This window comes from Dryobates pubescens, chromosome 32 (assembly GCF_014839835.1).
Source record: "Dryobates pubescens isolate bDryPub1 chromosome 32, bDryPub1.pri, whole genome shotgun sequence".
Taxonomy (NCBI): Eukaryota; Metazoa; Chordata; class Aves; order Piciformes; family Picidae; genus Dryobates; species Dryobates pubescens.
Window position 1 is genome coordinate 2,540,184 of NC_071643.1, and position 14,402 is coordinate 2,554,585.

General features: G+C 65.6%; 1 protein-coding gene across 1 annotated transcript in view; it reads right to left on the bottom strand.

Moving 5' to 3' along the window:
- LOC128898805 (hydrocephalus-inducing protein homolog) overlaps positions 1–14,402 on the bottom strand; it is a 57,130-nt gene that overhangs the window by 9,868 nt on the left and 32,860 nt on the right. The window contains exons 34-52 of the mRNA XM_054175534.1: positions 13,565–13,804; positions 12,751–12,919; positions 11,753–11,998; positions 11,125–11,295; positions 10,534–10,562; positions 9,785–9,928; positions 9,337–9,520; positions 8,758–8,914; positions 8,104–8,209; positions 6,883–7,404; positions 6,306–6,451; positions 5,474–5,725; positions 5,139–5,258; positions 3,819–3,978; positions 3,541–3,713; positions 2,921–3,119; positions 2,235–2,334; positions 1,638–1,737; positions 413–581 (exon numbers count right to left, since the gene is read on the bottom strand). Of these exons, the coding sequence (XP_054031509.1) occupies positions 413–581; positions 1,638–1,737; positions 2,235–2,334; positions 2,921–3,119; positions 3,541–3,713; positions 3,819–3,978; positions 5,139–5,258; positions 5,474–5,725; positions 6,306–6,451; positions 6,883–7,404; positions 8,104–8,209; positions 8,758–8,914; positions 9,337–9,520; positions 9,785–9,928; positions 10,534–10,562; positions 11,125–11,295; positions 11,753–11,998; positions 12,751–12,919; positions 13,565–13,804 (3,387 nt within the window). The remainder of the gene's footprint in view (positions 1–412; positions 582–1,637; positions 1,738–2,234; positions 2,335–2,920; positions 3,120–3,540; positions 3,714–3,818; positions 3,979–5,138; positions 5,259–5,473; positions 5,726–6,305; positions 6,452–6,882; positions 7,405–8,103; positions 8,210–8,757; positions 8,915–9,336; positions 9,521–9,784; positions 9,929–10,533; positions 10,563–11,124; positions 11,296–11,752; positions 11,999–12,750; positions 12,920–13,564; positions 13,805–14,402) is intronic.

Genomic DNA, 14,402 nt, shown 5'->3' on the forward strand with positions numbered 1-14,402 from the left:
CTCCCTGCAGGCCCTGAGCAGCTGCCCAGCTGAGCAGCACCACAGCAGCTGCTCCAGAGCCCCAGCCAGCCTGCCCTGCAACGCTCCCAGGGATGGGGCAGCTACCCCCTCTCTGCCCGACCTGGGCCAGGGTCTCTCCCCCCTCAGTGTCAACCATTTCCTCCTCCTCTCCGGTCTGAATCTCCCTCTTCTAGTTGCAAACCATCAGCCCCGGGCAACAGGCTGGCCCCAGCTTTCTTACTGGCCCCTTCAGGCACTGGAAGGGAGGAAGGAGCACAGCTGGTTTCTGAAAGCCTGTGCTGTGCACAGGTGAGAGCAGAGTCCCCAGCTGAAGCTTTCCTTCCAGCACAGCCCTGTCCTCCTGACCCCCTCAGCCCGGCTGTGCTCACCCTGCCCGCCCCAGGCAGCTCACCTGGCACAGCAGGACGGCTTTGTCCTCGATGCTGATCTCCCTCTGGGGGTGGAAGAGCAGCTGGACAGCCACAGGGCGCTCAGAGAGAGGCAGCAGGCCCTGCTGGGGCTGCACGGTGAAGTGGGAGGCCAGGTCGTGGGTGCCGGGGCCCGAGGGACGCAGACTGAACCTGGGCAGGGAAGGAAGGAGGAAGGGAGGAGAAGAGCTCTGCAGTCAGCAGCCCAGGGGCCAGCAGCACAGCCAGCACTGGCCATGGCACCAGTGACAAGCAACAAAAGGAAAGAGGCCAGCCCCAGGTCCTGGCAGAGCCAGGCAGTGCTGAGTGCTGGCAGCTCCCCTCCCCCCCCAGGGTTTCCATCCCACTCTAAAGAGTCTCCTGAAGAGAAAGGACTTGGCCCTGGGAGGAGGGCAACAGAGCTCAGCAGGGACTGGCCTCGACTTCAGGGTCACAGAACCCTGGAAGCCCAGCATGGTGGGCTTGGAAGGGACCTCTGGGCATCATCAGTCCAAGCCCCTGCTCCAGCAGGGCACCCCCAGCAGCTTGCCCAGCAGCACAATGCCCAGGGGGGGTTGGAAGCTCTCCACACCAGGAGACTCCACAACCTCTCTGGGCAGCCTGCTCCAGGCCTCCAGCACCCTCACACCAAACAACTTTCTCCTCCTCTTCACATGGAACCTCCTGGGCTCCACTTTGTGCCCACTGCCCCTTGTGCTGTCCCTGGGCACCACTGAGCAGAGCCTGGCCCCAGCCTCTTGCCCCACACAGCTCCTTTGTCTCTTGCTGAGCATTGCTCAGCTGCCCTCTGGGGCTGCTCTTCTGCAGGCTCTCAGCCCCAGGGCTCTCAGCCTTTGCTCCTCACAGAGCTGCTCCAGGCCCCTCAGCATCTCTCTAGCCTCTGCTGGACTCTCCCCAGTGGTTCCCAGTCTCTCTGGAACTGGGGAGCCCAGACCTGGAGCCAGGACTCCAGATGTGGTCTCCCTAGGGCAGAGGAAAGGCAGAGGAGAATGTCCCCTGACCTGCTGGCCACACTCTCCTTCCTGCACCACAGAGCCCAGGGGCTGGGTCTCTCCTTCTGGTGCCTGCTGAGCTGGGAGGAACTGGGCTGGAGCCTGTGCCAGTGCTCACAGCCAGCATGGCAACAGCCTCCAGCCATGCCCAGGAGCAGACTGCAGGCCTGGGCAGGTGGTGGCCCCAGGCACTCCCAGAGCAGGCAGCTGGACCAACCTGTATGCAAGCTTGCACTGCCCTTGGTTCCTCAGAGTCAGCACTTGCTTGGCACTGCCCAGCACGTTCAGGACTCCAAAGTCCAGGCAGCCCTCTGCACCTGCAGGACACCCCCAGAGCGAGGCAGGGGATGGGGAGGAGACAAAGAGTTAGGGATCTCAGGTGGGACCAAGCCCTGCTCAGCATCTTGCCAGCCTGGCAACCTTTCCCTGGCTCCTTTGCTGCCCTTTCTCTTCTTCTTGAGAGAGGATCTGCAGGGCTTGGCAGCCAAGGAGCTCAGCCTCCACCCCCCTGCTTCCAAGCACACATCCAACCACTTGCTGTGCTGTGCTGAGCCCTCAGGAGCTGCCAGCTGCTTGTTCACAGCCCTGGTGTTCCAAAGCCCCCAGACCAAACCAACATGAAGGGACACACTTCAAGGGCCAGAGAGGAGAGAGGCAAAGCTCTGTGTGGCCTGACAGGGCTTTACTGCCCACAGCTGGCAGGAGGCCTGTGCCATGGAGCCGTGCCAGACTTGCACTGCTCTCCCCTCCCCTCCCCCCTTGCCAGGGCCATGCAATCCATCTGAACTCCTTTGCTCTGGGGCCATCCACTGACCTTCAGGCAGGGTGATGTTCAGGGCAACTTCGTAGGCCTCGGCCAGGACCTGGATGGTCTCCACCTGAACCACCCCCTGGACATTTTCTGCATCTGAAACCTGAGGCACCAAGAAACAAACCCTGCTGGAGGCCTTCTGCTCAGGGGTCCTGGCAGGCACCACCTGAGCAGTTCTTGTCTCTGGCAGCTGTGTGGAAAGCCCCTGGGAGGCACCCACAAGGTGTCCCAGAGCAGGTGGCAATGACACCCAACTCTCTCTCAGCACACAGCATCCTCCCTGCAATGCAGCCTCTGAACCCCAGGGAGCAAAACCCAGGCAGAGATTTCTTTGCTCTGCCTTCAGAGCCTGAGCAGGAGACTCCACAACCTCTCTGGGCAGCCTGCTCCAGCAGCCTCCCAACACAGATGCTGGCACCCCCTGGGCTCTGCCCATTGCCCCTCGGCCTGCTGCTGGGCACTGCTGCCAAGAGCCTGGCCCCAGCCTCTCGCCCCCCACCCTTCAGCCCTTGCTCAGCACGGAGAGCTCTCCAAGCAGCATCCTTCAGCGAGGGGCTCTTGGTGCTAAGGGCCCAGCCAAGGGGGGGCCAAAGCAATCTGCTGAGGGCTCATCCTTTGGCCCTCAGGCACAGGCTCCAGGGCCCAGAGCACTCTGCCCAGCTCTGCCAGGCAGGGCCCTGCGCCCTCACCTCCAAGCGGATCATCTTCTCCAGGCTCAGAGGCTTGCTGGCCCTGAAGCACAGCTGCACGGCCAGCTCCGAGCGGGGCCCGACCGTGCCCTGGCTCTGCGCCACCGAGAAGCTCTGGCCGAGGCTCTCCAGCCCGCTGAGCCTCCAGGCCACCGGCAGGGGGCAGCGGTTCCGCAGCAGCAGGATCCTGCTCTGCTCCCTGCAGAGACACCAAGGCTCCGTGCCAGCTGCCGGGGGGCACGGCGGCAGCCCTGCCGCTGCCAGCAGCCCTGCCCACGGGGCTGAAACCAGCCCGAGGGCTCGGCTCTCCGCCGCAAGCCCCAGAGGCGAGGCCCTTCGGCAGAGCTTGGTGGCAGAAGGGGAGGCCACGGGAGGCAGAGCCACGGCAGCTACTCCGCTCCCTCTGCGCCAGCGGCTGAGATGCAAATGCAGCGGGGCAGGGGGCTGGGGGCTGCCCTGGCACCTCCGAGCCAGCAAGGAAGGCTGAGCAAGAGGCTGGCAAGCGCTGGGAGCCAGAGGGCTGCCGGCCAGGCTCCAGTCTGAGCAGCCACACGGCAGGGGCAGGGGAAGGGAAGCTGCAGCAGAGCCACCCCCAGCACAGTGCCCCTGGCCTGACTGACCTGTGCAGAAGCACCCTGGCGAAATGCAGCTGCCTGGGGCTGACCTCCAGCTTCACCTGCACCCCCTGGCAGCACAGGTGGAAGACCACTGGCTCTGGGTTGTCCCTGATGCGGCAGATGAGGCTGTCCTCCACCAGCCCAACTGCAGTGGGGTAGGCCCAGATGCTCAGCTCCTGGCCCCAGCCCCGCAAAGAGAAACACAGAAGAGACTTCAGTGAGCAGGAGGAAGGGCTCCTGGGCTCTGCTGCTGCTGCTGCTGCCACCTGCCTGTCCCCTACCTGCTTCTCATAAGGCTGCAGCTTCATGCTGGCAGGCTCCAAGAGGAAGGTGCCCCTGCTGCCACCCCGCTGCCAGGAGAAGTGCACCTCTGCCTCCCAGGGGCTGACGTTGCGGATGGAGAGCTGCTCGCAGTTGCCAGCCTGCAGCACAGCCTTGGACCTGGCCACAGAAGGGGCAAAGGCTGCAGGGGAGCTCCACCAAGCAGCCTCAGAGAAAGCCTCACCTCCAGGGGCACCTGGCATGCTGCCTGGGTTCATTCCCAGCTGCCCTCAGTGCCCAGCCCACACTTGGTGCCCCCATGCCAGAGGTGTGCACAGGCCACCTCCAGAGGCCTTCTCCACAGCAGGACCTCAAAGGTGCCTGCACAAAGAGCAGCACAGCAGGCACCTGGATTCCTCCCCTTCCCTGCAGGCTTCCCAGAAAGGCTTTGAGAGGAGGTTTGGAAGAGCTCAGCTCCTCTCTTCCAAAGAAGCCAGGAGCCTGCCTTGGCCCAGCTCCTGGCTGAGCCTGAGGCTGAGGGGTGGACTCCCAAGAGGAGTCCCAGCCTTACCAAATGCCTCTTGGCTCGGGGCTGGGACAGAGTTTGGAGAGAAAAGGGCAAAAAGGGCAATTCCTCAGCCTGGCCAAATCCTCTCCTGGGTTTTAAGCACTTTGAATTGCACTTCCCTGGGGGGTCCAAATGCCACCAGAGCCCCCCTGGAGACAAAACTTCATTTCTAACACTGAAAGCAGGGAAAGAGGGAAGTGAAGAACAGGAAGATGGCAGCAGCTACAGGGACAGTACTCTGAGGCCAGACTTGATCCAGCAGTGAGGATCAGGGAAGTGGAAATCCCCTTTCTCCTGCTCTGCAGGGGGCTGTGTCCCCTACTGCCAGCTCCAACCATCCCATCTTGCTGACACTGCAGATTCACGGAGGCTTTACAAACCACCAGCAGAGAAACCCTTCCCTTCAGGCTGCCCACAGAGCTGCCAGCACTTGAAACAAACACCACAAAGCTGCTGCAGCCGAGATGGGGGCTGACAAGTGACCCCAAGCTGCCTTCAGGCTGCAGGCAGCACGTGGCTCTGGCCACCAAGGCAGCCCCCAGGCAGGAAGATCAGCTCCAGCCCTGCCCAGCTCCTGCAAGCCTCCTGTGCCTGTTAGGGGCTCAAGCTGCCACAGCTGTGCTCCTCCAAAGCCACCCAAGCCCCAGCTCTCTGCCTGGGCCTGCCCTGAATCGTGCCCCTGGGAGCAGGGTCCTGAGAGCACAGGGTGCTGCAGATCCCTTCTCAACCCCCCCTGCATGCAAGCAGCACAGCTGGGCCGGGCAGCACCTACCGCTCCCTGGCCTTGCCGCACAGCAGCGGCCCGAAGTGGAACACCCTGGTGCCCAGCACATACTCCTTCAAGAGGATGGCATCGGCTGCCTCCGTCTGCCTGCAGCGAGGAAACACCTCCCTGGGCACAGGGAGCAGGGAGTGAGGCGCTGGGAGATGCTCTGAGCGCCAAAGCTGCTCCCAGAGCCCCCACTCTCAGCGCCGGCCGAGGCAGCGGCACCGCTGCCCAGCCCCAAGCACAGCAGCAGATGCTGGGGGGCTCAGGGGCTCAGGGGCAGAGCCTCAGCTCGGAGCTCAGGGGCGGCAGAGCGGGATGGCCCCAGGGGCCAGCCTTACCGTGGGTCCTGGCTGATGGAGGGGTACAGGCAGGTGCCCCTGCAGAGCAGCTGGTAGGCTCGCTTGGTGCCCAGCAGCTCAAAGCGCAGCCTCTGCTCAAAGCTGCCCAGCAGCACGGAGCTGAAGTGGACCTGCAGCACCACCTGGCCCCGGGCAGGCACCACCCAGCGGTAGCTGCTGCTCCTGGCAGGGAAAGAGGAACCTTCAGGCACTGCTGAGGAGCAAAGGGGAGCAGCAGCAGCTGGGCCCTTGCTGGGGGGCAGCCGGGCTGAGCAGCCTCCTTGGCAAGCTGGCCCCGAAGCAGAGGGATCCCTCCTCCCCCACGGCTCACCTGGCACAGCTCTCTGGGGCTGGCACAGTGCCCATGGGGCTTCGGCCCTCCTCAGAGGGATGCATGGAGGCCACTGTGGCTGACCTCCGGAGAGCTCTCCTGCCGTCACCACTGCTCTGCTTCCTCCTCACAGCTTCCTGGCTGCTGGAGGCTTTTGCCCTCCTCGAGTGGCCTCTGCCTGGGGCTCCCTGCTCCTCTGAGAACTTCACCCCAAAGGGAGAGAGAGGGGAAATGTGCCCTGAGAGCCAGCACTGCAGGGGGGGCTCAGCAGAGCACAGGGGCAGAGCCCCCTCAGGTGAGGCTCTCTCCCTCCCAGACTTGCCCTGTGCTCAGGGCAGAGAGCAGAGCTCTGTCTCTCTGCACAGCCAGCAGGGATGGCTGCAGGCCTGGGGCCCTGCCACCTCTTCACTGCCCTTCCACTCTGCCCCTTCTCCACCCCCCCTGCCCCCATCCAGCCCTGGCACCTTCACTCTGGGCACAGATGCAGCCTCCTCTTCCGGCCCTGGGGCAGCTTGTGGCATGAGGACAAAGCGCCGGTCGGCTTCTGCCACAGGCAGCTCTCTCTTGGCTGGGTAGTGAGCCACAGAGTAGAAAGCAGTGGGGGGCAGGGGGGGCCCTGAGGGACCCAGGCCCAGCTCATCCAGGACCTAAAGCAGAAGAGCAAACCTTGGTCATGCTCCTGGCACCTCCATCCTCACAGCTCCTGAAAGACACCGAGCTGTTGGTCAGCTTTGGTTGAGGGAGGTGGAGCACAGCCCCACAGCCAGCCCAGGCTGCTGGGCAGGCTCCAGAGCAGGGCCTACAGGTGGCACCTGCAGAGCAATCTCTGCTCTGAGTGGCTCAGCGGAAGGAAGCAGTGCCCTGGAGCTGGCCTGGCACCTCCAGACTGGGAGAGCAGCTGACAGGCAGGAGGCCTGCACAGAGAGCACTCCCTGTGTGCCCCCAGCCAAGCCACGAGGCTGCTGTGGGGCAGCAGCAGCAGCCTGGGCAAGGCTCTGTGCCCTTGGCACCCGCTGGGACGCGAGGCCCCAGGGCCCCCCCGGGGCAGGCTCCGGCGCCGAGCCTCGCGGGGCTCTACCTGCTCCGGCCTTGGCAGCCTCCTGCTCTCCAGGATGGTGCTCAGCACATCTGCACAGCTCAGCACCTCGATGTCTAGGCAGGGCACCCCGACTTCCTGGCCACCGCCTGCCCCTGCCGCACCTTCCCCTTCCCGCTGGGACAGCTTGCGGTCCCCCAGCCTCTTCTGGAGCTCCTTCCTCGACTTCTGCCTCCTGAGGCAGGGGGAAGGCTGCTGCTGGGCTGCTTGCTGCAGCGGCCCTGGCTCTGCAGCGACAGCCTGCACCCTGTCCCAGCAGGACAAGAGATGAGCCACGCGCTCCCGGGACGCCTCGTAGCTCTGGAACCGCAGGGCCAAGGTCTGCTCACGCTCCTCCCCTGAGCAGCTGGCTGCCAGGCCCAGCTTGCTCTGCTGCTCTTCTGCCCTGGCAGATGCAGCAGAGGCTGAGCACTCCTTGGCAGAGCCCTTCTTGTTCCTCCCTTCAGTGATGCTCTGCTGCCTGCCGGGGGCCTCCTTGGTGCTGCTGCTCGATGCGGTTGTGCTCTGGGCAGGAGGAGCAGGAGAAAGCCATCAGCATTTCCAAGCTGCAGGACACTGAAGGTCTTGGCAAGAGCAGCCCAAGCCTCACCCCAGACCTGTGCTAGGTGCCCTACAAATCCCAGGCCAGAACGCAGCTGGCACCCAGTTGAGCTCCACTGAAACCCAAGGCCTCGGCGCCAGACCCACGAGGAGTCAGCAACTGAGGAGCTGCTCCAAGCCCAGCAGGGAACTCCAGAGCCCTCCTTCCTCCTGGGCAGGCCCTGGGGCTCGTTTCTGGGCTGCTGAGCACCCCTGCCTCTTTGGGAAGAGACACCTGGGCCCTGCTGGGGGCCCTGCTGCTCTCTCCTGCCAGACGTGCAGGAGCAGACCTCACTTCCCAGAGGGGACCTGGCTCAGGGCTGCAGGGCACAGGCAGGGCAGGGAGAAACGCTGGAGCAAAGCCATCCAGGCCTTCCCAGGGCATGCCTGGAGTTGTGTGGAGCCAGGGCTCAAAGGCAGCCTGACCCCAGAAGAGCAGCTCAGCCACAGGGCCGTGGCAAGGCCCCCGGGGAAGCAGCAGCAGCAGCAGGCACCAGCTGCTGTCTCCCAGCACAGCCCCAGCCAGGAGCAGGCTGCCCAGCAGGGCCTGGGGCTGCTGGGCTCTCAGCAGTGCTGCAGCTCAGCAGAAAGGTGCCCAGGGCTCTTGCTCACACAGCCACCCACCTGCCTGAGCAGGCTTCTCTTCCCTTTGCCTTGGCCCTGCTGCTTCAGCTCCTCCGCCTCCTTGCGGCGCTGCTGCTGCTCCTGCTGCTCTCTAGCCAGCTGCACCCTGCAGCGAGGCAAAGGGAAAGCAGCTCTTGAGAGCCACCACCAGAGCCCTGCCCTTACTCAGCCCTTCTCCCTGGGCACAGCCTGCTCCTTGCAGAGCACAGTCACAGCACTCAGAGGCTGCAGCAGCTCCCCTCCTGCAAAGCAGGAGTCCTGCTGGAGCCCAGCTGTGACCCAGGGAAACCTGTGCTCTCTCCCTCACACAGCTGTGCCTCACACAGCCCCACAGCACATCCCCCCTGCTTGGCTGAGGAAGGGCTGAAGGTGATGGCAACCGAGGTCACGAACTCAGAGACCCTCCGAAGGGCGAGGGCAAGGCAAGCCCAGAGCCCAGCTGCCTGCAGCAGGCTCTGAGCCCCAGGCCTCGGCACCAGCAGGAGATGTTCTCAGCCCCCAGCAGGAAGCTCTCTCCTCTGCCAGGGGCCAGGCACCACCCCTGTGCCGCTGGGCATCGCCACTTTGGGGCTCTCCTCCGGAACCCCCCGAGCTCAACCCAGCTCCCCAGGGCAGGGACCCCTCTCCGGGCCCCTGTGCTGGGCAGCTCCCCACAGAAGGCTTACAGACCTCTGCTTCCTCTCCCGCTGGAGCTGCCGGACCCTGCTCTCCAGCTGAGCTTTCTGCTGCTCCGGGAGGGCATCAAACTCCTCCTCCCCCAGCTCCCAGAGCAGGGCTTCCTCCCTCCGGGCTGCAGCCTCCTGCTCCCGGCCTTCAGCAGGGGTCAGAGGAGAGAGCATCAGCAGAGCTGTGCTGGGGGAGCCGAGAGGAGCCCCGGCCCAGCCCCCTGCCGGCAGCTAGCAGGGAGCTCCCAGCCCTGCTCCCGACTCCACAGCCCCAGCCTAGCGCCAGGCCGGCAGCTCCTCTGCCTTGCTGGGCTCAGGCCCCAGCCTGGTGCACGCCTGGCTGCTGCTCAGACACTGAGCCCCAGCAGCCTGCCCTCGGGCCCCAGCTTCAGTGCTGCAGCCTGAGAGAAGTCTCACAGCCTCAGCCCTGCTGCGTTGTCAGCAGGAAGGAGGCTGAAGGCTTCCTACAAACACCTCTCCCCAGCTGTGCTGCTGAGCCAGCTCCACCTGGGCAGGGCTGAGGGCTCAGGGCAGAAGCCTTGGGAGGCAGGGGGATGAGGAGCCTCACCTGCCCGCTCCTCTGCAGCTGCCTGCCTGGCTTGCCAAGAGCCATAGTCCTGGAGCAGGTTGACAAAGTAGATGTGGGGTCGGTTTCCCACAGCTTTGAGCAGGCAGAGGAGAGCAGACAGCGTGCTGCCTGCAAAGAGGCTCTGCAGGCCATCAAACACCACTCCCTGGCAGCAGTCCCTCAGCTGTGGAGAAAGGCCGAGGCAAAACCAGCTGTGCCATGCCTGCAGCTCTGGGCCGCTCGGTGAAGCCCCTTGGCAAGGGGCAGCAAGCAGCTGTCCCAAGCTGGGAGCTGTCCCCACGGCCCTGCCAGCTGCTGGCCTCTGCAGCTTCCCCCAGGGAGAAGAGAGCAGAGTGGAATAGAGCAGGTTGGAAGAGACCTTCAAGATCAGCACATCCAGCCTGGCCCCCTCCAGCAGGAAGCTCTCCTTCCCCCCCTGGCCACGCACCTGCAGCCTCTCGGAGAGGATGGCCACCAGCAGCTCCTGGGGCAGCACACAGCTCACCAGGCCCAGCTCTGCCACGCCGCTGCCCCTGGGGCTGAGCCGGAGCTGTGCCGGAGGCGCCGAGACCAGAGGAGAGCCGGAGGAGCCCTGAGGGTTGGACAGCAGCACACTGAGCATCACCAGCACAGAAAGCCACCTTGGAACCCCCTGAGCATCCCCAGCTGCTGCCCTTGGAGCTCTCACTAGCAAGAAACTCAAAGGAAACCCTGGGCCAGAGGCTCTAGGGGACAACCCTGCAGAGCACAGCCCTGGACCAACAGCCCCCAGCGCTGGCAGCACCCCACAGCACAGGAAGGACAAGCAGGAGCTCAGGCCCAGGCGGCGTGGGGCCAGCAAGGGTCCTGCTGGGCCAGCCTGACCTTCAGCTGCCCAGGGCAGTGCTGGAGTCCCCACCCCTGAGGGACTGGAAAGCCCCAGAGATGGGGGGCTGCGGGACAGGGTTCAGAGGTGAGCTGGCAGTGCTGGCTCAGCAGCTGCATTTGGTCCTCCTTAAGCCCTGCCCCAGGCAACACAGCTCCCAAAGGGAACAGAAAGGTCCCTGGCATCAGCCAGCGCAGGCCAGGCCTCACCTGGGAGCCTGAGGACTCTGCTGCAAGCTGTCTCTCAACAGACATCTTCCTCGTGTCTGCCCCAGCTCTGGCCTGGCCTCTGTCCCCAGAGCTGGGCTGGCTCAGGCTGCGGCCGAGCCTGGCCTTGGAGTAGCGTCGCCAGCCCGGGGAGCCTGCAGAGGGCACAGAGGGCTCAGGGGGCTGCTGTGGGGAGCAGCCAGGCACCCTCCAGAGCAGTGGGCACCCTGGCAGGGACAGTGCATTTGCAAGCCAGAGAGGCCTGGATGCATTGCCCAGCCCCTGCTGCCCATCTCCATGGAGCTAAGACCTCCACGGGAGCCAAGCCTAGCGGGGACCCAGAGCCTCCTTCCCTGCACCGGCTTTCAGGCCAGGCAGCTTCCCAGCCGAGCACTGCCAAAGCAGCCCAAGCAGAGCCCAGCTGATGGCCACAAGGGACAGGATGGAGCTAGCAGGCAAGAGAAGAGCTCTGAGGAAGACGCTGGGGGCTCCCCCAGCCCTGGCAAAGGCAGCTGCGCAGAGGAGGCAGAGCGCCCCTGCCCGAGCCTGGGGCTGCAGCCCGAGCGCCCAGAGATGCTCTCCGGAAGGGCTCTGCCCCGCTCCGTGCTGCCCCCCCGCTCCCCAAGCCCCCCGGGGCTGCGCCACCGCTCTGGAGCCGGCAGAGGCGCAGCCCCGGGGGTCCCGCAGCGCCGCTCCGGGCGCAGCCTGGCTCCTTACGGCCATCCCGCGGCTGCTGCGGGCTCTGCCGGCTGCCGGCGCTGCACAGCTCCCGGGCTCGCCGCCCTGCCGCGCTGCTCCCGGCCGCCACGGCCTCGCTCACCACAGCGTCCAGGGCCAGGCAGGCGGCGCCGTAGTGCTTGGCCAGGGCGGCCGCTGCCGACGTCTTGCCTGCAGAGAGAGGGAGGCTGCTTGGGGACCTGCCGGGGACAGGCTCTGCCAGGCCCCCGCGCAGCTGAGGGCTGCTGAGGGCTCAAGCCTGCGCCCGGGCTGCTGCCGGGAGCCCTGCGCCGCCACCGCTCGCACCCTGCCCTGCCCTGGGCTGCTCGCCCTTGCCTCGGGCAGCGGCTGGGCACGGCCTGGGGCTGGGCAGCGTGGACCGCGGCAGCCCCTGCGGTGCCGTGCGGCAACGGGGACGTGCTCAGCCTCCCGGGGGCAAGGAGAGCCCAGCTGCCTGCACACAGGAGGAGCCACAGCCCTGGCAGCAGCTGCCGAGGGCCTGGGGCCAGCCCAGCAGAGCTGTGCCTCGCCTCCCGGCCCCTCAGCCGCTCAACCCGGCCCCAGGGGCCACCAGGACACATCTGCCCTGCTTCCCCCCTCCTCACAGCCCGGGCTGCAGCTCAGCTACCTGCCAGGGGTGCCCCGTGGACGATGACCACGATGCCCCTGCCCTGTGGGGCTGCAGCTCCTTCGGCAGACGCAGCGGTGCCCAGGGGCCGGGCCGGGCCCCGACGGACTGGGCTGGCCTCCAGCTCTTCTGAGGCCTCCCTGGTGCCAGTGGTGCTTTGCTGCTGCTCTGCTGTGCACACACAGGTACCAGAGTCAGCCTCCTGCCCTCCTGTCGTCCTCATCATCCCCACCAGCCCCTCGGCTCCTGGCAGAGGAGACTCTGCTCAAGCCAGTGGCACACCCGTGGGCTGGCCCTGCCCTTCCTTTCAAGCCTGTGCAGCTCAGGCTCTGCCCTAGATGCTGCTCCAGGTGCCCACAAGTGAATGGGGTGGCAGAAAGAGGAGAGCAGAGCAGGCAGCAACACCCAAAAGGACTGAAGCCCAGTCTCCTGCCATGACCTGTCCACATGGCCCTCGTGGGAGTGTGGTCCCAAGCTTGCTGAGCAAGAAGGGCAAAGACAGAAAGGAGCATCTGACACAGTCCCAAGGCAGAGGCTCCATCTGGGGCTCATCCAGGAGCTGGGTGCTGGAGGAACGGCACTGCAGCCGATGGGGCTGGGCTCTGAGTGCCCCAGAAGAGCCCTCAGGAGGTCACCCAGAGCCACCTCAGCTTGCAGTGCCAGAGAGGACAGCAAAGGTGCTGCCCTGCCCAGCACAGCTTCACCATCAGCCTGATCCCAGCAGCTCCTGGGGCAAAGCTGAGGAAAATCGCCCAGGCCTGTCACTTGTCCCTGCTCCCCCCTGCCAGGAGCCATCCTCATGGCTTCCCCAGGCAGGGCAGACAGGAGCTGGCCTGGGTTGCACTCACGGCTGTGCCAAGTCACAGCTTCACCAGGGCCTTGCTCCACCCAGCTGGGGAATGAGAACTGCTGGAGCCCCAGAGAATGAGGCCCTGGAGAGCTGGGGGCTGGACTCCCTGCTGAGCCCCCACTCCGGACAGCCGAGAGCAAAGCCTCACCCTGCTCCTGGGCCGTGGGCTCCTCAGGCTTGGCCTTGGCCTGCTCATCCTGCAGCCTTTGCTGGGCCCAAGACAGCTGCAGCAGCTCTGGAGGCAGCTGCTGCCCCGGGACACGAGGAGGCAGCAGCAAGGTGCTGCGGCAGTCGAAGCCTTCCAGCGCCCTCAGGAGCTGTGCATGGGGAGGAGAAACCACACCTGGGAGGCACTGCTGGAGCTCCACCCCGGCCCGGCCCCGGCCACAGCCCACAGCCCGGCCACAGCCCCCAGCCCCAGCCCCCAGCCCAGCCCCGGCCACGGCCACAGCCCCGGCCCCCAACCCCCAGCCCCCAGCCCGGCAATAGCCACAGCCCCCTAGCCCCGGCCACAGCCCCGGCCACAGCCCCCAGCCCCAGCCCCCAGCCCAGCCCCGGCCACAGCCACAGCCCCGGCCCCCAACCCCCAGCCCCCAGCCCGGCAATAGCCACAGCCCCCTAGCCCCGGCCACAGCCCCGGCCACAGCCCCAGCCCCCGCCCCCAGCCCAGCCCCCAGCCCCGGCCACAGCCCCCCGCCCCCAGCCCAGCCCCGGCCACGGCCACAGCCCCTAGCCCCAGCCACCCCCCCGGCCCCGGCCAGCTTCCCCCTCCTGCCTTCCTCACAACTGCAGGACCAGCCAAGCCCCTCCACAGCCTGCCAGCAGAAGAGGCTAACTCTGAACCACCACCCCCCAGGCTGTGCCCTGCCTCCTGTCTCCATCTCCCTGGCCCAAGGCTGGGAACACTGCAGTGCCCTGCAGCTGCACAAGGTGGATGTGGGGAGCAGAGCTCCTCTCTTTACCTGCTCCTCAGCAAGGTACTGCTGGTCGTACTCCAAGGAGTAAAACTCGATGGGGAAGCTGCAAGGGTTCCTCACCACCACTGTGCCCTGTGCCCCAGGGCTGGATGGCAGCACTGGCCCCAGCTCCAGCACTTCAGGCTGGAACTCCAGCCGTGGCTCCAGCCCCCTGCCTGAGACCAGCAGCTGGAGGTGCTGGCTGCTGTGGCAAATGTTGATCTTCATTTGGCTGCTGTAGAGCTTCTGAAAAGAGAGAAGTGCAGAAAGCTCCTCCATGAAGTGCCAGGGCCTCAAGCTCACCCTGTGCCCCGAGGCCAGGGCTGGCAGTAGCACCTCTGAGCTGAATGGAGAACAGACAGCAGGACAAGGAGGGCTGGTTTGAGACTGGAAAAGGCAGATTCAGACTCAGGGAAGGGAGACCCTTGGGATGCTGAGAGTGCTGAGCCCCTGGCCCGGGTTGCCCCACGTGGGAGATGCCCCACATCAGCACAGGGCTTTGCCTTGCATTTTGGAGAGGGAACCTGGAGCAGAGAGCTGCTCAGCATAGCCCAGGGCCCTCTGGTCCCCCAGCAGCCAGGTGGGAGAGCTGCTGCTAGCTCAGGCTGAGCTGGGCAGATGGACTCCCCAAAGGACTGGCCCTGACAGGAGAGCAGAGCAGGCTTCTGGCTCAGGGGCAAGGAGCAGCTGAAGGAGAGGGGCAGAGGAGCTCTCCCTGGCCAGACAGGAGGGGAGTCCTCTGCTCAGTGCTTGGCTCCCCAAGCCCCCTCTGCAGAGGCTGCAGCAGGGGAAGCTGAGCTTGCAGCGAGCTGCCTGTGGGGGCAGAGCTCAGCTCCTGCTCCCA